Source organism: Sturnus vulgaris, chromosome 3 (assembly GCF_052056855.1).
Source record: "Sturnus vulgaris isolate bStuVul1 chromosome 3, bStuVul1.hap1, whole genome shotgun sequence".
NCBI classification, from domain to species: domain Eukaryota; kingdom Metazoa; phylum Chordata; class Aves; order Passeriformes; family Sturnidae; genus Sturnus; species Sturnus vulgaris.
This window is the reverse complement of record NC_142245.1, coordinates 32,557,042-32,581,492: the sequence shown is the minus strand read 5'-3', so window position 1 is coordinate 32,581,492 and position 24,451 is coordinate 32,557,042. Positions and strand designations below refer to the sequence as shown.

At 43.5% G+C, this 24,451-nt stretch overlaps 1 protein-coding gene across 1 annotated transcript; it reads right to left on the bottom strand.

The window, feature by feature from the left end:
• Positions 1-695: 695 nt before the first annotated feature.
• On the bottom strand, positions 696-22,715 carry MRPS18A (mitochondrial ribosomal protein S18A). Its single transcript, XM_014878119.2, has 6 exons — positions 22,569-22,715; positions 22,366-22,397; positions 18,906-19,010; positions 10,915-11,038; positions 10,035-10,101; positions 696-1,443 (listed from the first exon to the last, which is right to left on the bottom strand). The coding sequence occupies exons 1-6, from the start codon at positions 22,666-22,668 to the stop codon at positions 1,299-1,301; spliced, it is 573 nt and encodes a 190-aa protein (XP_014733605.1). The 5' UTR covers positions 22,669-22,715; the 3' UTR covers positions 696-1,298.
• Between the last annotated feature and the right edge of the window lie 1,736 nt (positions 22,716-24,451).

The window sequence follows — 24,451 nt, the reverse complement described above, 5'->3', positions numbered from 1 at the left end:
TCTCAAGACAATGGTTTAATCCAGTGACTTTCCCATTAACAAAGCTCACTGAGCAGAGCTACCTGGGCTAGAAGACAGAGTAACTTCTGTAAGTATAAGAATAAAGAAAAATATTTTCCTTTCTGAAGGGCTGTAGCTTTCAAAGCTTTATAAAACAGTCAGCCAGAGATTTTATCTCAGTATGGTAATGAAGTCTTGGCTCTGTCTCCCAAAGCAAAAGGTCTTGGCCAGCTCAAGGGGCTGAATCTAGGGCTTTCATTTCACAATATAACGCTAAAAAAAACCATTTAAATCTAATTTGATTTCCTGGATAATACAGGTTTATCCTTACCTTTTGTTCCTGACCATGCTGATGGTATTAGCAGATGATTCCAATAAAAGCAATACAAGGTTAAGTGGCATGGTATTACCTAAAAATTCTGTATTGATTGCAGCCCCCAGATAAATACCAAAGAAATGAAGCCAAAACAATAATGACCATGATAAATTTACTGAGCCTTTCATACCAGGCCCATAATTAGCAATGGTCAGTAGGTGGAAGATCTGTAAGTGTACTACACAGGGAGAGAAAGGGTGAGATCTTTAGTTACAAGATAGATAATCAGTTCCAAACTATCCCAGTAAGCAACCATGTCACTGACATGGAAGATTTATGAAAAATTTACTTGCTAGGGGAAAAAAAAACCAGGCGGTCATCAAGGATGTCAACACTGTGTATTTGCCAGACTCAGGAGTGAAGCATAAGCCAGGAATTCTTAAGGGGACATGTAAGACACACACTTGTTTGCCACTGCCACAGGTGTTCTGCTGAAAATATGGGTAGTACAGACGATAATAAAAAAAAATAATTTCAGTATTCATTAACAATTTCTGTTACTGCTGAGAAAATACAGTGCTGCAGAGAAATTTTTCTTCCATCTGTGTCACAGGTACAAAAGCCCAAATGAAGCAAATCTGAGTTGAAACATGTTAATGGGGAAACACCACTCACTGCTGGGAAAAGAAGGAAACATCCTTTTCCAAACCCATTTGTGGAACATAAAGAAATAAAAGCCTATAAATCCTTTCTGGCTTTGAGGTAGAAGTCATTGCCCCTTGCTTTTGTCATATCATCCAGCACACTGAACTTTGCTTTGATGGCTCTTGTATTTTCCTAGAGGAAAAGATCACAGCTGGACACAATGTAGAGTACTAAAGACAATCTTGGAGTAAGAAAATTGGAGATATTGACAAACTTGAAAAAACCCCCAGCAGAACAGTGGAAAACAGATGCTTACTGACTATGCTAGTTCTAGCCACTAGTGGTTTAAACAGAGAGGCTTTTGTGTATATTTGACATTATCCTTCAGCAAAGGGTGTCCTACTGCATAGGGCTTTTTGCACCACTTAGGGCCCCTCTTCCAAATGGGCTTTGCAGATCTGATGGGCCAGCGGGTCAGGTACCTGTCAAAAAAACACAAACACATTTCAGTTTGAGACTGATCACTGAGAAAATGTTCCAACTGAAGCAGAAGCAAGGCACTATAGCCTTTGCCTCCCTAACACGCCTCTTTGTAAAAGGAATAACCATGAGCAGAGCTCCCTCAATTCAGAAGAGACCACTGGAAAGGAATTTTTGTTTATTTTGGAATTTCTAAGCTCATCTTTCTGCTGAACCCACTGGCACCTGCTTGACTTCCAGTTTCACAAAACAAATCAGGTGTAGTCTCCAGGCTGCTGGCAAGTTGTCCACCTGCAGCTAAACTGGAGTGCCAAATCCCTTCATTGCAACTAAGTCCAAGAATGAATGCATCCAGCCTCTAGGGGAAGTGTTATTTCAACAGCTGGTCTCAATAAGGTGAACTAATTACAAAGGCTAAATTCTGTGAGAAAGCTTCTAAAAACGAATACATTTACTTTTGGGGGGATAATTAATTATTACTTCTGCATGCAATGGGTTTCTGACCTAGTCTTGTTGTTCTATATGTCCAAATTTGCTCTAGTGTTCTCTGTACAATATTATTGCAGCTTGCTAGTGCAGGAAGTCAGCACCTACAGTGTAAGAGGTATTAAAACGGAATTATCATCACAACTACAAATCTCTGTGAAGAGTAGTGTCTGGCAAATATCCTCTGCTTTTTACCATTTGAAGTTTTAGACTTGGCTTTGCAAACAGGCAGGGGATTTCAGATCCAGAATCAGTTACTGGAAATCTTACCCTGTGGCTGGGTGGCCTGGAGTTTTGTTAGGCTTTAAATCTTTTGCTACCAGTAGAGAGGGGAATAGAGGTCCTTAGAGAAAGAGGAGTCTTTTCAGACAATAAAGATCCAAAGTAAAACCTTAGCATAATCTGCACAAACAATGCTCCAACAAATTAGAATTTGGAACAGACTGATAAACTTTGTCCAACGATGTTTGCATGCCTCTGTTGAGTAATCCCATGATCTTAATGTAACCTCAATCACTCATCCTCCCCACAAAAAGCTTTGTTACCTTTTATTTGCATCGTGCAAATTTGAGATATTAAGAACTTTGGACAGAGACCATGTAATACATTTGTTTGAAGGCATTTGGCACATTCCTGAGAACTACAAAGAAAGCCTGCTATGCCATGAAGCTACAGACTGCATAACAGCAGCCTGTTTAGCACTTTTCTTCCTCAGTACACCCTAATAGCACAAACTGAAAAATGAATCACATGTGGAGCTTTCTGCCTCTGAAACCAAGCCACTTTCAAAATGCTTTGCACTGAGGAGTTTATGACAGTTAAAACACCTAGAAGCACCAGAAGGAGGGGTCTGGGTGGCAACATAGCAAGATTCAGCCACTTGTTTTCCTATACGTGCATTAAACTCATCCCTCGTGACCTGTAATGCTATGCTAGTGCATTAGTGGAATCCCTTACATAATAGCAGCGGGATAGGAAGTAGGAGAGATTTTCCTGTCTCTAATTTCACATGCAAGGGGAGTTCAGAGAGACCAAATGCAGGTCCCCAGTTTGGAATGTGGCAAAGGACCATTGCAAGGCAGCACCTCTGGGAGAAGCTGTAAGGGTATTAGATGAGCACATGGAGCTAGGTCCTCCTTTTCATATTCCCCTTGCTGCAAGGGGGGTGCCATAGCAAAAAGTTTGGTATTGCAAGACTACACTTACAGAAAAGGAAGGGAAAAAAAAATCCCAAATTGTTTTAATGCATCAATGTGCCAAGTGCAATTCTGATCACGTGTCCACACGATTACGGGAAAGTGCTCCTGTGATAATAAATGATCTCACTGGGAGAGAAGTGAATGTGTGAATGTGAGATACACATCAATGCTGTATGCAGGTTTAGACAGACAGTGGCTTTTTAAGAAATCCCTCTGTTTCTGTGTGGGGGCTGGAAGTGCACACCCCAATTCTGCATAGGAAGGAGGATTTAGTAATGGCCTGATTTTAAAGCTTTTGTTATTTCTCTTTTGAGCAGGTCTAATCCAGCCCTCTGGTCCAGGCTTTTGGCTTCCTTTGGGGACTGCAGGCTGGGGCTTTTCATTGTTAGCTGAAACAGACATTTGGACGCTTTCCCTTCCTGGAGCACATTTAGGGCTTTTAATACTTGCTTTGTCCCAAACTCAAACTTGTCCTATTTTGTTTGCTGCCTCCTCTTTTTTTTTTTTACCTTGATTCAGCAGTGCAAAAGCCTGATGCCTGGGAGCAGTCAGTCTACAAAGTTCCTTCTCCTCTCTGACTAACTCATTTTCCTACAGATTTCACAGGTCTGGGTTTTTTTTCTGTGAGCAAAAAGCAATCCACAAAACACACACAGGAGAGCTTCAAAATACAGGACTTTCCTGCAAACTCTGCTATCCATGTAAGGTAGGGTACACTCTTTTCTAGCCAAGTCTCCCTACTTTTCATTGTATCCAACAAGGTTTGTCTTGGAGAGTTTTTATAATCACCTACAAACAGAGTGTTTGAATTTTCTCAAGTAGCTGAAGGTTGTCAAGACAGAGTCTTCAGGTGGATGCCAAATGCAGCTGGTCCTCAGTGTCCTAACCTGACACTTCAGAGCTCCCACTCTTGGCAAGGGGGGCAGAACTGCCAGTCTTGGGAACTGTGACTCACCTCAGGGTTCTGCTTGCCCCCTTCAATATGGTAGGGTCCTGAGCAAGAACAAGAATTCCTAGACTCCAAGTGCACAAATGACTAGTTTGGATAAAATGCGATGGGAACCCTGGTGGGATTTCCCTGATGGGAAAAGGCAAGATAAAATCAGGATGGAAACAACTGTGAATATACCTGCAGCCATTGTCATAGCCTAAAATGTCTGTAGCATGTGGAAGTCGGTTTTCATAGATTCTATTCAGTGGGCAGGCCTTCCCACTTGGAGGTTGCCACTTTAGACCTAGGAGTAGGCACAAGGTTTCCATGTGCAGGGTAAGGGAAATGGGAAAGCCACATACACAGCTCAAGCAAAGACCATGTTGGTACAGTCCAAGCCTGAACTTCTGAACCCTCACTGAATTTTTTCAATATGGCTTTTGTTTGGATTAAGAGCAGAAGGCAGAGGACTACAGACTGCAGGAAGCACTCGATCAAAGTGCTGGCAAGGCTGCCTCCTCCCTGCCACATCCCTTCCCATGACACCTCTTGGCTTTGCTCACCTGCAGCCGCTCTGGCTCTTGACTTTTGAATACACATGCTATGCACAACACAGTTTCCACGCAGATGAGAAGAACCACATGCTGCTGGAGAGAAACGTTGATAGCAGGGAAACCAAATTCTGCTCCCAGGGACAAGAGGTGTCCACAGAGCCTGAGAACTTTTTAATTCATGAGGAATTTGTAGGGAGCCTGCCTCTTGCTTAACACAGAGCAACTCCTCCAGTTCAGGTGATGGAGGAGGGACTGACTTCGGTACTATCTGTTCCAAGTTACGCCCTTCCAGTAGGAAGCTGGAAATGGAGTGGCAGCTGAGGACTCAAAATCAAGTACTCCATAATCTTACAGCACCTCTTGCTGACAGACCCCAGAGTCAGGGAAGCTCTGATATCCCCTAGTCCTTTTGGATAAGGAACAACTTCACAGTGTTGCGTTTTAACCAATACTTTGGACCTGCCAGAAGAACATGAGTGCTATATTCATATTAAAAGAGCATCTAGATGCTGGCTTGAATTCAGCAACTGTTCTGGATAGACTGTTAGTCCACATTTTCCATGCAAAAACCTCCATGCTGAAAAGAAAACTGCTGAGCTATTCAGGTTTCCATTACTGAAAAGAAGAAGTTTGACCTACAGCTGAGCTTGACTGTTTCCCAAATGGTTCTGGTGTGTGGTGGCCTGCACACACATGACTCTGGAGTATGGGAACAGTATGTCACCCTACACAATGCTGGTGAAATCCCTTAGAACTTCCTCAGCCTCACAGGCTAGTGAAAACATTTTGTTGCTGCAGCACTTAACTGGAACATGCCAGGCTTGAGCATGAACAAATGCAGAAATAACAGCAGGAAGTTTTGAAAGGAAGAATACAGGCTAAGGATGAGGGAACAATCCTTGGCTGCAAGACAAATTTGCTTGTGAAATGATCCCCTGTAAAGAGTGAAAGCCCCAGACTGGGCCAAACACGAGGAAAATTAACTGTAGGGAGTAATTCTGCATTGACAGGGCAAATTTCATTTGTTTTCAATGTCCAGCTTCTGCAGACAAATGATATGTAAGAGAAGGTGAGGACATGAGACTCAAGAGTTCATGAATTATGTGGGTTTTTCCCATGGCCATTTCTTCAAAAGAACCATAGCTAGTAAAGTAGTTAAGTGGTAACATTAATGAGCCATCACTGTCAAAATAAATCAAGACAAAGCAAAAAGGCAAAGAACTCTAGTCCAAGTAATGAGAAATACCATGGAAGTGTCACCTGGAGAGTGTCCCAACTGCAGGGGATAGCAGAGGGAGATGTGGAATGCTCCCCAGTTGAATTCTGACCACAATGTGTTCTTATACATCTCCTACCATCCTCAGAACCACAAAGCTTAGCATTTCACTTCCATGTTATGCCTTCTTCTGCAGTTCCCAATCTCCTCCTCTGTGTTACATTACATCACAGATGAATGTTCCACACTATGCTAGAGAGCTGTATCATCATGTACGAGGCAGGATTTGCAGGTCAGATGTTCTTGAAGCATTCTGCTCTTCTTGAAATCCAGTACTGGAAACAGGATAAGGAGATGCAGTAGGTAGAGGAAGGCCAGCTGCCAAATGACCCAGTGCAAAGCAGAGAAATCCTTATCTCTCTGCAGAGAAATCTGGGGCACATAGAAGGGAATGTCCAAAGTTCATACAATTGAGATAGTACGACCAGTTCAGAAAACAGAGCAGGAATTCTGCTTTTTGGAAAACATCATTGAATAAGTACCAGAAGAGCACCTTCTTGAGAGGCAGAGGGGTTCTGCATGATAAATCCACACTTCATAACACTAAATCAATGGCATGTCAGCACCCCTGACCCTTGTTAAAACAAGGCAGTTTGCTGATAGTTCCATATGGTAGCATGATACCTTTTAATCCCAGCTAGGTGCTAGCCAGTGCATGCCAGACTCCTTGGATTTGAAGCAGGCTCACTTTAATCAGGGTGACACTGACATGGGCCAAACATTCTGGCCAAGACAGCCACAACTGCAGTAAAAAAATATCTGACAAACAGCTTTTTTTTAGTGCTTTCAAAAGTATACATTAATGCAGCTCCTTTATATACTTCCTTAGTACCTTTGCCCAGGAACCGTAGTGTTCCTCCCATGCAGCTGCCTGTACATTGTCTAAGGGACAATCAGTTTTTCATCAGGCTCATTTGTCCCTCTTTCGGCAACAAATGAAGCTGCTCTCAAAAATATTTTCACAGCCTTGGAGGAAGCCTGGCCACAGGGAGCACCAACCAGAACTCTGTCAGACAGGAAAAAAATGAAAGGGATTGCTCATCCAAATGAAGTTATCTGCCAGATTTCAGCCAGGTCAGGGTTGCTGCTCTGAGTCTACATGTAGTAATTCAATGCTCAGGTCGGTATCATAGCAGAGGCACTGGGCTCTGACTCCCACTTCACAACGAGGTGATGTGTCCCCTTCAGTCTCAGGTGGTGGGACTGGAATCAGTCCCTAAGGCTATCTTAGGCTTTTGTTCTGTCATTCTACAGCTGATGGTGCAGTATGTCAAGAGCTCTACCATGAGCAAAACATTCGTCAGCTCAGTGTAAGATGGCAGGCAGTTCCCAGACACTACAAATTCCCACAGACGTGTGTGAGGTAACATCTGGAGTAGACAGTGACTTCTCAGAAGCCCTTCCTTTACAAAACTGAAAACTTTCTCCATTCAGAGTATAGAGACATACAACAGATTGCTTACCTTAACTGTGTTTGTCTTGGAAAAGCTTTAACAAGGGGCCCAAGCATATTATGAGGCATCTCAGTTTCTCCCTGTTGACATTGCCAGGGATATAACAGCAGTGAAGAAAGGCACAGCTACCTCTCATCTAAGAAGAGTGGTAAACATGGCTAGAACAGCCATTACAGTGATCTCAAAAAGAGATGAAACTCGAAGATTTGGAAAATACATCACTTAACTGTGTAATGTACTGCCTGCTATAATAGGCTCTCTTTAGATCCTGTTGATCCCTTCTTGAACTGGCACTTAAAAATCCAGTAGACATAAGCACAGTGAAGGAGCAAGCTAAGTCAGGTGAATAGCCCTGATATTACAAGTTTAGAGGATGACCCAGACATATTCTGATGGCACTGAACAAGGCATTTTGTTCCACTCCTACGTTCAAGCCCACTTCTGCCCCTTTTCTCCCCTGTCAGTTCACTTGCATTTGGCAGCACCAAAGGTTGAGTGCTTCCCAAGTTACTGCAGACTTACAGGAAGCTTTGGAAAACAAGTACAGAGGCGAAGTCAAGGCAAGCTTGGAAAAGTCATTTATGTGAGAAACTTCTGATAAGAGCTCTGGCTTCATTCCCAAAATAAGTACCAGCTAAATGACTCCAGTCATTCAGCATGTAGGTGCACTTCAGGCTACAGGAAGGAAGCAATTTGTAACTCCTGCCTTATGCCATGCCAGCTACTGCTCTAGAGAGCAATGAGGGAAGTACAGGTGGGGGGGGTCACACAGTCAAAATTCATATGGAATGGCCAATATTTTGCAACATTCCAACACACAGACTTTGCCCTTTCCAGCAGGCTGAGAAGACAGTATCATGAGGGACCAGGAGAACACTCCTGAACTACTCCTACACTTTATCCTAGCTCTTGGGACTCATTTGTATAGTGTCAGTCCCACCACCAAAACTTGAAATCCCTTTCTTGATCCTATTCTCTTGTCTACACCCAGAACCCAAAGCCTGCCTACTTCAGTGCTACTCCATATCCTCAGCAAACAGCTCTGCTCTCTTTTTCTAAATTGCTTCCACTGGGCCTGCTACATTCCCTCTTTGGGAAGAGAAAAACAAGGGTAGTGTAGGGAGGGGCAAGCAATGCAGTAACCTTCAATTTAATTAATTTAGAGGTGTAGCACACCATACTTGCATGTAGAATGTATCCGGAGGTAGTCATTCTTTGTTCTTACTAAAGGTCTATAGAACAATTTGTAAGAGTCAGGGCATCAGATCTGGAGTCCTGGTGTGACTCCAGCAAGATACTGCATTTACCATTTCCAGTCTCAACCTGCTACTCAGGGCTGCAATGTGAATGCTAACAAGATAAAGTGCTCCACCCCACAGCTGCCAGATAAGATACAGATACTAAAGAATCCCCAAGACTTGTAAGACACAAGGAAGAAGTTATTACAGTTGAAGTATCTGATGGCTACAGGGCTGCATGAAACGTAGAGTCGTCTAATTTGGCCCTCACTGATACCCATTATGCAGCCTGCCATCATTTCCAAGAGCCTCTCTCAAATCTCCAAATCGAGTTTCAAATGTGACTGTAGAGTCAGACTGAAATGCAGGAGTCTCCAGCCATCCTCAGCCTTGCAGCCTAAGCTCTCCCAGCGACAGCCCCATGGCCTCTGGTAACCCCATGGTTTGCTAATGCGAGGTTCGCACACGCTCTGACATCCCCATGGAAACAAAGTGTGAGGTTATAAACAGGGGATTAGCACCTCCAAGTGCCCAGCACAGAGCAGGAGGCAGCTGCAGGCTTTCCCTTCGCCCACCAAAGGTTGGGGAGGGGGAAGAGACTCAGCTGGATAGGAAGGGCAGGCAGAGGGCAAATTGCCGACTGGAGGAAACTGGGATGGGGCAGAAGGCAGCAGGCCTGTGATGGGCCCCTGCTGGCTGCTCAGTACCCCACCCTCACTGCTGGTATCACTGCCTTGGCACCCTCCTGCTGTTGGGGGCTAAAAAGGCTAAGAGAGAAGGGACTGCTCAGCCTAGAGAAAAGAAGGCTCACTGAGGTCTTACCAATGTGCCTAAATACCTGAAGGTCAGAGAGGGGTGGGCTCTCCCCCATCACTGGTGCCCAGTGACAGGACAAGAGGCAATGGGCTCAAATTAAAAAAGAAATTCTGTCTGAATGTAAGAGAACGCTGTCTTCTATAAGGCTGGTTCTCTGGAACAAGCTGCCCTCAGAAGAATCTGGGGAAGGTCTATCCTTGGATACACCCAAACCTGGCTGGACATAGTTCTGAATAAGCTGCTCTAGGTGACTCTGCTTAAGTGGGGAGCTTGGACTAGATAATCTTCAGAGGCCTCTTCCGACCTCAGTTACTCTGTGGTGCTGTGACTCCATCTGTGGCATTCTCCTGTGACTGCCTTACTGATTGTAAGTGGTGAGGAAGTGAGCATATCTGAGGAAGGGCAGGCAGACTCTAACATGTGTGGCAGTTTTAATCTTGTGTGAATAAACGGTTTATATGAGATACGACTTGTCCTTAAAGACTGCCAAGAGAATATCGTGACAGATCTTCTCCGAAACGCTGAGTACTCTTTATGAATCCTGCTGCCTAAGGCATTTCTCACCAGTTGTACTTAGCTGCTTTTCACTTTCCAATTTATTCCTGAAAAAGAGAAATGTTGAAAGACAAGTCTATTCACCTGTTCAGCTTGGGTTTCTTGGGAATATGCCCTTCAGGAAGTGGAGGCCTGTGGTTTGGCAACAAACCTGAAACAGAAAAAGATGTGAGGTATTTTGCAGTGTCTCTTTGCTTCTATTGCATTCACAAGTCACATTATACCTCATAAGCCAAACAGGCAAACAGGTCATTACTGGGACAGCACAACAAAAGCTCAAGTACAATAGAAAGGGTATTTTATCTTCAGTCACTGCTGCATCTGCACCCCAGCCAGAGAAGCTAGGAAGTTGTGCTGGATATAGGGAGGAAATATACACCAATGACACTGTCACTTGGGCTCATCGCAGAGACTTTTACAGAGGACACAGGGCACTGGTGTCCAATCAGATTCCATTTCCAGGATGGAAAATCTGCTTATTAAAATTCTCAGTCCATTTAACTTGGGATACAACTCAGGTACCAGGCATAAAGATCAGCACAATATTCTTGACTGCGTCAACCTGGGTCCCATTCCCAGTGAAAAGTAAAAAAGTCGTCACATGGCAGATGGTAGAGTTGCATGTTACTAATGAGTTAGGTCAAGCTTAGATAAACCATGTAATTTCAGAAGCAGGTGTTTAATCATTATTTACTGGAGACTAAGCCACTTCCCAGATCTTTCTGCAACGCTAGTCTCATCTACGGGAATAAATGTCTGCTGTCAAGGCAGGAGTCAGGACACAGAGAAAGCAGAACAAGTAGTCTCTGTTCCATCACTCTGTCCCAGCACTTGGACGGTAATGAATTTGCTGGGTGACTGGACAATGCCACCTCGCTGAGCTACACCAACTGGGCAGGAGACCCCTCTCAAGGGGCTCAATAGGTACCCTATAGGTCAGAGGTTGCTCAGCAGAGCTATGTACCTGCACGGTGAGCCATCTGTACACAGACAGCAACCTTCTTGTGCTCCTCCAAGCAGAGGCCTGTGACCCTTCGTGGCAGCATCCCTCCATCTGAACGGATAAACTGGCTCAGCAGCAAGACATCCTGAGGAAGAGAGAAGGGCAAAACCATCAGTGCCCCAGCTACCTTCACTGCTGTAACTGCAGGTATTGTGCTGTCTTGCTTTGTGTACAGACCTCAAAACAACATAAAACAAAACAATGACTCCTTCCTACGCATTTTGTCTGCAGCTTGACAACAAGTGGCTTTTGCTTGCTGTCAGTGCCTGCCAGTTTAGCTTAGTAAGGTCACTCAAATGGTTTGAGTCTTCCCCTGACTTCACTAGTGTAAATACATGATGTCAGCTGCAATCCCTGCTCCTTCCCTGTTTCACTACTTGCTCCAAGATTCTTGCTAAGATAATGTGTCCTAGGTACTCAGGCAGAGTTACACAAGACTTACAGATGGATATTGTTTACACAACTTGAAATGCCATCACAGCTGCTATCCTAAAGTTCACAGATATGTTAGATCACCTCTGATCCCCTCCTTGTCCCCTCAGAGGAGGACTATTCTCTGCTCTCTACTCCTCAAACTTTTATCTGGTTTCCCATGGTGGAGCTTCCCTCAGGTCTCTCTGGAAGGGTGGAGAGCAGGGAAATGGTCCAAGATCTTGCATGAGGAAGCTTTATGTAAGAAAAGAATATGTGCTGATGAGTAAGGACTAATAGGATAAATTGCTGCATTCAGTCCTTCAACCGTGTGTGCATTAGATAGGGCTGTGACAGTCATGGTGGATGAAAGGAGCACTTGAAGCATGCTGGGGACTTGTCTGTGATTCAAGAACCATTTAGACTACACTGCTGTTGACCTTTACTATTAAAAACTCTAGAAATGTAAAGCAGCTCTCTTAACAAAAACAAAATTAAAGGGATCTCTAAGATCAGATAGTATCACAGGGCTGGAATGACAAATTTTTAAACACAGCAACAACAGCTGTTGCACAAGTGTCCCATTAACTGTACACAGTACAACAGCCCAGGACTCAGATCCATGCTCTCCATTTCCATACATGACACCAGTGCAAAGATACCCCTCAGACCAATATAAGCAGGCATCCTTGACATCCTGACATCAGCATAAGTTGGCCCAAAGGGCCTCTAGAGACTTTGCACTTGTCTTTTCCCTTTCTGTTGAAAGACTTGTTGCTGGTTGAGAGTTTACTTCTCCATGGCTCTTGTAAGTATGTTCCTCGTTGAGGCAGCAGGACCACGCAGAGGCTGCCTGCAGGCTGCAGGGACCTGCCACGAGCATCCGGACAGAGCGAGTTCAAACGAGGCATGCAGAACTTTGCAACCCCCGGCCAGGGAAACAGCAAGAACAAAGAGTATTTGTTGCTTTTCATGTTGGGTGACCCTGACTGCCTGTTCACAGATTCACAGACCTGCTCCTACCTCCCAACCTTGCTATTTTACAAAACACTCCCTGGAGAATTCCTACCTTCATTTACTGGCCTTGCAAAAGCAAATAATCATGAGTGAATATAAAGTGAGTATTCAGAAATCTAGCTAACTAGGAATTATTCACCCACCCCCACTGCACAAGACCAGTTCAGCTGTCAAGGGAGCTGCTAGAATTTAGGATGCCCTTCTGGTAATGATGGATTCTGACAGATGTTATCATAGAACTGTAGAATGGTTTGGGTTGGAAGGGACCTTAAAGATCATTAAGTTCATCCCTTCCCTTGCCCTGCTGGCCACCCTCCGTTTGATGTAGCTCAGGATAGAATTGGGTTCCTGGCCTGGGAGTGCCCATGGCTGGGTCATGTCCAGCCTCTCATCCACCAGCAACCCCAAGTCCTTCTCCCCAGGGCTGCTTTCCATCTGTCCATCCCCAGCCTGTCTTGATAACGGGGCCTGCACTGACCCAGGTGCAACGCCTTGCACTTGTTCTTGTTAAACTGCATGGAATTCCCACAGCCCTACTTCTTGAATTTGTTCAGGTTCCTCTGGATGGCATCCCGCCCTTAAGATGTGTCATCTGCAAACCTGATGAAGGTGCACTAAATCCCTTTGCCTATGTCATTAACGAAGGTACTAAATAGAACTGGTGCCCAATAAGGACCCCTGAGGTACACAACTTATCACTGATGTCTATCAAACTCTGAGCAGTTGACCACTATTCTCTGGATGTGACTATTCAATCAACTCCTCATGCATCTAGCAGTCCAGTCATTAAGTCTATCTCTCTCCAATTTAGAAAGAAAGATATTGTGGGAACCTTGTCAAAGGCTTTACAGAATTCCAGATAAATGACACCTGAAGCCCTTCCCTTGTCCACTTATGGAATCACTCCATCACCAAAGGCCACTGGGTTGGTCAGGCAGGACTTGCCCTTGGTGAAGCCTTGTTGACTGTATCAAATCTTCTCCTGACATCCATGTGCCTTAGCACAGCTTCTAGTAGGATGTTCTGTGATCTTCCTAAGTGTTCCTGCTGATAGGTCAGCAGTTCTCAGGTTCCTCCTTTCTACCCTTTTTAAAAATGGATTCAATTTTAAAAACTTTTGGTTACAAGTGTTATAGACACTTGTTGACAAAATGTTGAGGGTTTTTATTTTTTGGGGGGTTTTGTGGCTTGTTTCTGTCCTTCCCACTCCCCAACCCCACCCTCAATCAATACCATCCTCACTAATATCATCACGACATGAAATTTCCCTCTTCCCATAACTGGCTTTCTTTCTACATACATTTGTCTGTAGTGAACACATTTAGACTGATTTTCAGATCCAGCTCCTTCGAAAACATGACGTGTCATGTAGGCCCACTGACATTTAGACACTGACTTTAAAGTCTCACTGATACAAAATGACTTATCAGGCACCCTACAGAATTATGCTGTATCCAAAGAAGGAGGAAATGCCAGCTGAGCAACTAGCAGCACATTCCTGGGAGGCCATCGATGGTTAAAAGGGAATCAGTGTCCCTCAGCCCAACTAAAACATGGCCCTGCCAAGGAGAATAGTAACCAGGGCACCAGATGGTGCCAGCTGCACTGGGTAGAAACTGGATGGAGGCCAGCCAAACGGTCCAAGGGCACCGACTTTTGACCACTCCTGAAATACACTGGATTGGATTCAGGAAACTAGAGTAAGGCTCCATCCCTCTTTTTCCTCTTCTTTAGTTTCCTGGATCTTCAAATAACCAACAGCTCAATTTGCCATTTAGCACATACCACTTCCCTAAGTGAAAAAGGGCTGTTCAGTTCCAAGTGACTAGAAAGAGAAAAACGTGCAAGCCTGTTGCATTACTCTGTGGAGGACAAAGAGAGCTGATGGCAAGTTTGAGGCAGTTTCAGTCTTTGCAGCCATGAAAGCCTAAGTAGGCCACACACTCTTGTGAAGGGTGTGTGTGTGGTCCAAGCGATTTCTCATATTACCACCACACCTCATGGAGTTACAGGCTTGTTATCAAGTGTTTCCATGCAAAGGGGGGTGGTGGGAAGCAAATGGAGACAATCTTTTTCTTTCTCCCAGTGGGAAAAAAAAAATCAACAAAATCTGTCCTCTGTTATCATCTCTGACCAACAATGTCACCAACTGACCAACACCCTGGTGTGGCAGTCATTTTTTGACTGAAATCATCAGTCATGTCCCAGCTGCTACAGCTCCAAATTACGCTGCTTGGCTTAAAATGCTGCATTTGACCAAAGATTTGTCCATTTCTGAAGATTCCCCACAGTTAACAGGTCAGGTGCCTCTCCCAGAGTATTCACACAGATGTGTCTTACCACTGGGAGAAAGCAGACAGGTACAGCCAACTTCATGGGGCAGCTGTGGAGGCAAGTGAACAAGTACGTGGAGCGGTCAAATTACAAAATATGTCTGGCAAGTTCTTATGGTGCCGTCATGTTCCATGAAATTCACATTTTGTGCTAGTGGACAGCCAAGCCTGTAACTGCAGATTTACTTTAATCACTGGACAGCTCCCATGAGGCTGAACCCAGATTCCCACCCCTGTAATCCGCAGCATTTCATGAAAACAACTTGGACTGAATTAATCTAGGGCTAATAGGCAAAGCTTGCAGCTCGGTTTCCCCTAACTGTTGCCAAAGCAAGATGACATATTTACTGCCTACTCAAACTAATGATGTTTGAAGTGGATAAGGGGGGGAAACGAAAAACAAGTTTAGCCTCCACTTCTAAAAGGGCTGGACAAACTTGCTAGATGGAGCACTATATACCACACATTCCTGTGAATAGATGGTAACCAAAATGCAGAGGCACCTGCATTTTAATGTCTGCAGACACTTTGAAAAGCAGGATTCTTGACTGACACGTGATTCATTAAAACTTCCATTTACTGCAGGAACAGTTCTCTCTGTGCAGCCAAATTACTACTGGGCTGTATCAGACAAGTCTGCCAGTCATTATTTCCAGTTATACAAGAGTCTAGTTTTTCTTTTCTCCCTTACTCCTGGGAGCTGTACACCATTCTCCACGCATCTTGTAACATAATTGCAGGTTTCAATCCAGTTGCATCCGTACAATGACCAAAATAATTTTTTTATTTTCAATGGATATGAAAAAAACCAAATGAGATCTCAGTTTCACTGGACAGACAGACACACAGAGACCACAAACTGTGGGAATTTACATCTTAAGCTCTGTTATCCTAAGCCAAAGCAGAGGATCAGGATTGAACTGGCAAAGACAACTGCAGCCCTCTATACCACAGCTGAGGCAGGTTGGAATCATGACCTGCTAGTGCTCACAATGCCTGTTCAGTTGATTAATGACTTTGGAGACACTGGTCCCCCAGTTCTCTGACAGCCAGAGTAACTCATTATGCCACTACTTTAGACTGTGCTAGTTGCACATGACAAAAGGAAAGTCCTGTGAGGTCATATTACTCAACTCCCTCAGGGGCTAATTCAACACTTCCCTTTTCATAGTGCCTCATTCAGCCCAATTACAAGCGTCCCAAGCAAAAAAGCTCACACTTTCCCTTCTGTGCAACCGACTGATCTCAGCTTATCAATCTCAAAGGAACCACCATCTATTCCAATCACTCACCAAGCTCAGCTTATAGGTTATGCTGTATGAACTAGGCTATATCTTTAACAAAAATAGGTGCTCCCAATTTTCAGAATTTAGGACAATTAACAATCAGTAAGAAAACTGTCCCACTGTGTAATTGCCCACAGAGTTAAATGGCTGCACTTTGGTACTTAAGCATCTCAAGATTCTGCTGCTCATCATGGCTACAGCAAAGAATTAAATAGCAGAGAGCACTTTAGTGTAGAAAAGGGAGATTTTTATTCACCTTAACGTTTAAAATCCTGCAAATTTGTAGCTGGTACAAAGCATTCAAAAACAAAAGGGACTTACACAACCAGAGAAGTGGTCTACTCCAGAACTTGAACTTCTCCTAGTTCTCACTGGCCCCATAGAGGAAAGCTTCTTAATATGAGGTAAGAAACTTCTAAATTCCAAAATACCAGTTCACACTGCTCTCTTTAGCTTTTTGTCCAGAAGGAGTATTGGATATACCCACATCAGATGCATGTGCATTCAAAATCTACGGGACAGCTGAGATGGACATGTTCCTAGATTGTCTCTCAGCACCACAATTTCTTAGAAATGATCTCAGCAATGATTCTCAAGACTGGCTTCAGAATCTCTCTTCACATTTCGTTTTCTCTTGCCTCCTTACTGAACAGCAGAAATCAGGATTTAAGAATCAAAGTAAAGTGTAGATGAAAACTCGTAACAGTTCATTCTACTCTCATGTTTCACACTGTCTGTTGTGACCAGTTTCTAATCCTAGAACTAAGACTCTACAAATCACACTAAAACTTTTTTGGTTCTTGATGGATTATCTCTACAGATACCCAGTGGAGCCTTGTGCCACACACAGCAGCAGGAACTGTGTCTATGTAAGTCTCTATATAAATTTCCAAGATGCAATCCACTGCCATAACTTATTTCATCCCTGAACATCCGTTTATAGTTTCTCAAGGGTTGTTAATGTGTGACTCATGGAATGCTTTCTGTAAATCTCTAGAATGACTGAGTTTAATGATGCTGTTTACTTCTTGCATTTAGAAGTCACATAAAATGATATGAACCTTAAAAAACCATTTTCCAGATCAAGTAACTAGCTGGTTTTGATCACTACACAATTCAGCAATCATGAAAAAGAATTGCACAGAGGCAACACAAAACAGACATGATCTGCGTTTGTAGTGCTTTACAAACCTTAATGGTAAGTGTCATTTCACCTAATTTATTATAATCTTCAAATTCATTGTATTTCCAGGTTTCCAATGTTGTTGAGAAACCAGGCCAGAAAACACTAAATACTCCCCTGCTCCCAACTTATTTCATTGCTTAATATTGCACCCAGCCTGAGTAAGTCACTGACAAGACTAGATTCTAAATGCCTCCATTTCTACAATACAGGCTTTGAAAGACACTAAATGTTATTTCATTTACACCTCACATCCGTTGTTTCACCTGTCTGGAGTAGTTGCAAGTATTTTGTCTGATACTATAGCCATATTCATATTCTCCATAATTTATGAGTCTTAATTACTCCTATCCAACAGGTTATTTGCTTTTACTCCTAGCTGACACCTTTTATTTGGAATTTGCAAGGTTTTTTACCAATTACTGATTTACCAGTTGGTAATCACCAGCATTATTCTTGTCTTATCTACTTAGTATGTCACTTGCAGTTTTCAAACCATTTGGTGATTTCCTAGGATGTTTTTTCATGCTTTAAAAAAATCCTGTGAGTGAAGTAATGTATTTGTTAGTTAATTCCTTCAAGACCTTGAGACAACATGCAATCCAGGCCTGCTAGTCTGTACCTAATTCAATGCTTAAGTTATTTCTATATTTTTTTTCCTCTTGTTTTACGTTTGCAGATTGCCATCAATATACAGATAACAAAACATAATTTTTCCTTGGAATGTGTGCACTAGGACTACACACAAGCAGCTCGGTCATTTTGCAACCAATGTGGCTTCCAGTCCCCTTCTCCTCTCATTAATGGACTTTCTCACAAACATTTCTTTTTCTCCAATGTATTTGTATCCCCCTCTCTAATCCTATTGACATTAGCTTATTCTGAGTTTTCTGTTGCCTTATCTTAGTAACAGCATGTTCCTGTCTGGTTTTCTTCTTTTCTAATTCCAGGGCTGGGTTTTGAGCATGCAAGGGGGGAACTCAGCCTTTTGTAAACTCTGTGTTTGAATGACCTCTTGTAAAGTTACATTCTGCATCTGTTATATCATGCTTATTCTGAAGTGTTCGTGACTGTCGTGCTTTTGTTTTAAAGCACTACAGGATTTCCTTCCCATACTCTAGGTTTAATGTTAGTTATCCCCTCATTAGTTAATAAATGTCTCATTAGCATTTCCTGCAAAATGCATGAATAAAACCTGTTTTTTCTCTTGCAAAGTAAGTAAAAATGTATGCTCTCCTTCATACTCATAAAGAGTTTCAAAAGCTGTATGAAACAGTTATTAACTTAGTGGACAATGACAAATGAGAAATCATAGTGTTTGAAGTCATATAATTGACCTAGTCAAGTCTTCTGGACTCTCTGGAGTTAGGCCTGTATCAACTGACTAAATGCTACATTCCAGTTTGATTCTCTGGGAAGCACAATGGTGAAAGGCAGTTGGGCACAGAAGAGCTATACGGCCTTTCCAGACCAGGTGGCCACGTGAGTAATTCCAAATCTCCCATTTGATACAAGCTCGTCCTTTTTCCCAGGAACACCATCAGCCAAGGCAAACAATTACTGTGTAGGAGGCTCTTGCTGCACCCAACAGAAGCAGAGCTGGAGTTAAGTATCTTTACTACACCCAGGAAAAGACGAGGGGGGCAGGTTGTGGGGTATGTAGATCTGAAAGCAATTCTTGTCTAGGGATGAGGACTGGGGGAACTCCTTCATTAAACTTACCACATAATCATACTTATGCTTCAGGTTCCAGCGACAGATGGGACACTGGCCAGAGGGGTTTGGAGGAGGTGGTGCTTCAGCATCCTCTATAATTCTCCCTTCAATCTAGGAAACAGTTCAAAGCAGGTAATGATCAGGAACAACTTACATCCACAGTACATTGACCAGTTCTGTGTGGATGTAAAGGGAACAGTATCTGCATCATTCAACTCCCTTTTATATAGATACAAGCCCTTTGGTGTGCTTATGCCACAGACTATGGGGAGAAGAACAAATTCAAAAGGCATAGAAAACCCTTTGGCAAATTATTGTATATATTTTTCTAAATGTAAACTTGTTGACGGTCAGAATTACGTTCTTATATTCACCTGAATTCCGTTTATTGCAGTACTCCTTTGAAACAACACACCTTGAAAGTGTAGAGGCCCTTTAGCCAAAAGCTTTAAAATAACTTTTTTTTCCTGGGAATATGAGAATGTCACAGAATAGCAGATGCATGTTGTAGTGAAAAACATGCAGGGACTTGCTGGATTACAAATCATCAGCAGGGAAAACTCTGAGCAAAATTTAAATTTAAGAAAGGATAGTTAGGAAATGCCTGTGGGATTTATTTTATAATAGTGATATTTTATACAGTTTAATTATCTGAACAATTATTTTATGATTATAAAATTATTTTTTCTATACCACTGTAAAATGGTGGCATCTAATACTAAAATTTTCTCACAAGTAACATGAAAAGAAATGTATGAGGTGTGTAAAGGAAGAACCTGACAAATTTGTTTCCCAATCATAGAGGTGTCAGAAATACAAAGTCTATCTACATGTGCACTTGTCTTTTTTTTTTTTTTTGAGGACTTACTAATGGAAGCAAGAGCTATCTCAAATTGTACCCAAATGAACAGAAGAGACAATAAAACTAAGCTATTTTTTCCTCCAAGACATTTTGGGAGTTTCCTTTGCTCAAATTAAAATTAAAAGCAGATTCTGAACACCAACTGTCAGTCTCAAAGAGTGCAAACACCAGAGTTTGAAAAGAAAACCTAGGTGGAATGAAAGGTTACTTTTAAGAAACCATTAGGTTCTGTGCCTGAAAACCTGGATAGAGAAAAGCATGACCTTTCCTGTAAGCATGCACGGGAAGCTGGCATCCAGTTGAACTCACAGAACAATTTCAAATGCCAGATTTCTGCCTTTCTGATGATAAAATGGAAACAGTTTCTTGCAGTTTAAGCATCTCAGTATCTCAGACAGAATTGTCAATTTTTAAGTAAGATTCCTCCCCCCACAGGTACAACTGCCAGTTCAACAAAAACAAATACTTAACTTTGAATATAAGATGTAGGTCAGTACATTCTCTATTAATCAGTAAAGCAATTTTCAGGGAAGCTGGTATATTTAGTTTTGATTCTTGCCAGTCTGGCTTCAAATTGTACTATGACTGTAATTCCATCTTGGAAACAAGCACAGATTCAGAATGCTACGTCAACATCAATTTTTCTTAAGATACATTTCGGTGCACAAGTTTAGGCAATTATTTCCCAACTGCTGAAGACTTCTCTACTGTAAATCCACTCGGTTGCTATTTTTCTGTTGAACAACTACGAGGGAGTGTAGGGGCTCTACATTCTCAGTATGCTGACGAAATCTGTATTTCTCTGGGATTTATTAACTGGTTCATATTATACACGTCCTTCAATACAGATTAAAAATGAGGACACAGAAAGATGAGCAGGGAAAGATGGATTCAGAGAAGACTTTTGCAGAATTGACAGGATAAACACAGTGACCAATGGATACACTGAGTAACATATCAGCCATTTGGTTTGTCAATTTACACCATTTTTCACAACATTTTCCTCTTCTAGGGGCACTGATGGATTCCAGACTGATGCTAAGATATTACACAGCAAATATATCCAGATGTCCAGGAAGAGTTATTTTCATAAAGGGCTCTGCTAATACAATGCTTACTTTTTCTACTTCAAGCCTCGGTTAATGTTTTGGACTTTTGAGAATATAATTTACATCCCCTTTGAAACTGAGTGCAATCCACTGAGTGTGTTTTGTTGGTGTGCACTTTCCCCTCTTGTCTTGGTTAAAACAACTTCAGGTCATACTTGCAAAAGCTCTTCTCTTCAGGTTTTTGAACAAAGATTAGTAGTTTGGCACTTGAAGGCAAGAAATAGATATTTTCCATCATACCTACTGTCACATCTTAAACTTATTTTTTGTTGTCAGTCCTATGACATCTTGCTAACTGTCATATATTTTAGATAGGTAATATCAAATAGAGTAAGTTATCTGTTCCATGCAGGTTTCAGACATCACAATGTCCACTAACACAAATACAACAAAACTTTCAACAAAATATATTTCTGACAAAAATACTTAAGAATTTCAAAGGTATGAGCAAGCAAGTTTTTTTTCTGTTTCATTAGAAAGCAAAATAGTCCATCCCCTTCTTATTATTTATGTCTATACAGATTAACATTAAAGTGCACTCTCTTCTAGCTATTCCCAAATTCCTCTTCACTCTTCTCATCTTCTGTACATCAAAATATTTGTGTTATCTCTCTCCAGCCAAGGCATATAGTGCTATTTCCATATGCAACGTGAGCAGAATAATGCAATCTCTTTTCTCCTTCAGTAATTTCAGTGCTTCTAAAAAATGACAATTGTCTTGATAAAAGTATAACAGATTAGATGGTGCTAATTAGGCAAAATTCTAATTCCACTGCTTTAGTCTTTTCTTCCTGTCTTAAACTAAGAAGATGCTCTTCTTTATCAGTTACTTCAGACCTTCTGTTTCTTTTTCAGGAGCAGTTTCACTTTAGTATCTATGGTCTTCCTTTGAAAGCACCCCTTTCACTTAAAATTGTTTTTAACCACGTGTGTTGTAAGATGGAAGCTTTGTATCACCTGAAGTCAGTAGGACACACACTGCGGTTAACAAACACAACACAGATCAAAGGCAGCGGATGTGTGTGTACGGACACGTCCTGCAAGGCTGCGTGGCACTGCCAGTGACAAAGCCACTGGCAACCCCCCCTTGAGCCTGTCCACACTCAAGACGATGCCAAATGGCACCAGTTTAGGAAAAGAACGCGTCTGAAGAATGGCCTCTGGTGTTTTAGATCCTGAATGCCTCTGGTCAGGGATTCCGACTTCGCCGGGGCTGCAGCGAGAGGTTTGGTGCTCCCGAGTGGCTCTGACTGGAGGCACCTGTCACCAGCAACAGGTGACGATCCTGTCCTTCACCAGCCAAACCCTCCATTGTTACCTGCACTCGAAACAAACTCCTACCTTGGCTCTGCCTTCACACACTGAGGGCCTTTCATGTAGAAAAGCGTCCCCTTTTTCCCTTTACTTGTTGTGGGGTAGGGCACAGACACATGGCTGAAAGAGGGACAAGCCACGGCAAAGGCAACTACCAAGGAAAAGGGGTGCAAGGACTTACTGTGGTCGTGTTGCCTTCAGTCACCTCCACGACTGCAAAAGAAAAAGAGACGGGAAGCCAGAATGAGACCAAAGCAGCCCGAAAGAAGTAGCCTTGGGGGGGGGTGGGGGGGAGAGGGCGAATTACAGTGACCGCAACCATCTCCCCGAGACAGCGGCGAGGCCACGGGGCGCGGGGCCGTGCGGAGCCCCCTCTGGACTCACCCTGGCGGAGGGCTCGGGCCGGCGGCGCGGCCCAGCTGTTCCCCAGGAGGCCGGAGAAGATCCGCCGCAGCCCCCCGCGCAGCAGGCTGGGCGCCGCCATCTTGCCGGGGCCGGCGCTGCCGTCACGCCGCTTCCGCCGGCGGGGAGGGAGGGGGGGCGGTGCTGCCGCCGCCATTTCGGGGAGCGTCCCCCCCCGGCTGGCGCCCGAGGGGCAGAGCGGGGAGTGGGGGGGATGTGTCTTTTCACCGCGGGGTGCTCCTCCTCATTGTTTTCGTTTGTTTGTTTTAAGTTTATTGTGGTTGGTACTGGGCTTGGGTTTTCCTAGGGTTTTTTTGTTGGTTGGTTTGTTTGGGGGCTTGGGGTTTTTGGCGGTTGTATCAGCTTGGGATCACAGCATCACAGATTCAGCTCTGCTGGAAAAGACCTCACAGGTCATAGAGTCCATCTCGTGACTGAATACCACCATGGGAACAAGACAATGGCACCGAGTGCCACGTCCAGTCTTTCCTTGAACACCTCCAGGGATGGTGACTCCACCACTCCCCGGGTAGCACATTCCAATGTCGAATCACCCCTTTTGTAGAGGAATTCCTCCAGCTGTCCAACCTGAACCACAGCCTGAGGCTGTGTCCCCTTGTCCTGGCACTGGCTGCGGTGGAGAAGAGGCTGATCCTGGCCTGCTCCTTTCGGGAGTTGTGGAGAGCGGTAAGGTCACCCCGGAGCCTCCTGTTCTCCAGCCTAAACACTGCCAGCTCCCTCAGCCATGCCTTGTAGGACTTGTGCTCCGGACCCTTCCCCAGCTCCATGTGCCTTCTCCAGACACTCTCCAGCTCCTCAATGGTCTCCTTGCAGTGAGGGGACATTGACACAGCACTCGAGCTGTGGCCTCACCAGCGCTGAGTACAGGGGGACAATCCCTGCCCTGATCCTGCTGGCCACAGTGTTGCTGATACAGGCCAGGATGCCATCAGCCTCCTTGGCCACCTGGGCACGTGCTGGCTCTTTTTTAGGAGGATGGAGGTAAATCTAGTGATGCCTTGGTGTTGTGGAAGCCTGAGCTACACTTCTGCCACAGCTCCTGAATCTCCTAGGTCTCCAGTGAGCAAAAGCTGAGATGTGCTTTTACTTCAACTATGTGGCTCCTCTGTTTCGATGGGCTCTGGAGTGCCTCCCACATCAAGGAAGGTTTCAGGCCAGCTATGGAATTTGGGGAAGGGGTTTGTTTCCAATCACCATTATCACATCTGTATGTTCCAGGGATCCTGAGGTTCCTGCAGTGCTTTGTGCCTTTCAGCAGGTGACAATTTGAAGCAGTGTGTTGCCAGGCTGTAACTCTTGTACACAGTCGGTCTAGTTTAAACACTTTCCATTTTTCTTTTAATATCACTTGCCTTTGACAGTTCGAAGGCTGCTGAGAGATCACTTTTCCCATCATCTTTCTTAGCATATCTCATTGCTTGACTTCTTACACCTGCCTTTAGTGGAAGGTAGCCTTGAGGTGCTTGCTCAGACCTACATAGCCCACTGGGATTTCAGATACCAACAATTTGTCTTAGATGGTAATGCTGCATCTTTGTGAAGAGCGTACTTGAGTTGAACTGTACTTGAGAGCAAAGGTCATCCATGGAGTTTCTCCAAGTGCTTGTTTGTTTTCTGTCATTTCAACTCTTAAAAAAATTCAGAAAGTGAAAACTAACAGAGTAAATTAAAATCACTTGTGAGTCATGCACACTGATGGGCATTCGTGCCGTTCTGTTTCATCAGTGGTCAACAGTGCTCATCCAAGATATTCTGTATGTTTTTCTGAGTTTGTATCTAAAATGTGGTGCAAAATGTAAACTGCAATAAATGTAAAACTTATTGTAAAATATAATTTGATGGTT

What these genes read in the sequence shown, in the direction of transcription:
- MRPS18A (XM_014878119.2), bottom strand. Translation starts at nt 22,668, where the DNA reads ATGGCGGCGCCCAGCCTGCTGCGCGGGGGGCTGCGGCGGATCTTCTCC. An exon ending in GGCCCGAGCCCTCCGCCAGG is followed by an intron (nt 22,398 to 22,568) that starts GTGAGTCCAGAG and finishes TTTCTTTTGCAG; the next exon opens with TCGTGGAGGTGACTGAAGGC. An exon ending in AGCATAAGTATGATTATGTG is followed by an intron (nt 11,039 to 18,905) that starts GTAAGTTTAATG and finishes TCTCTTCCTCAG; the next exon opens with GATGTCTTGCTGCTGAGCCA.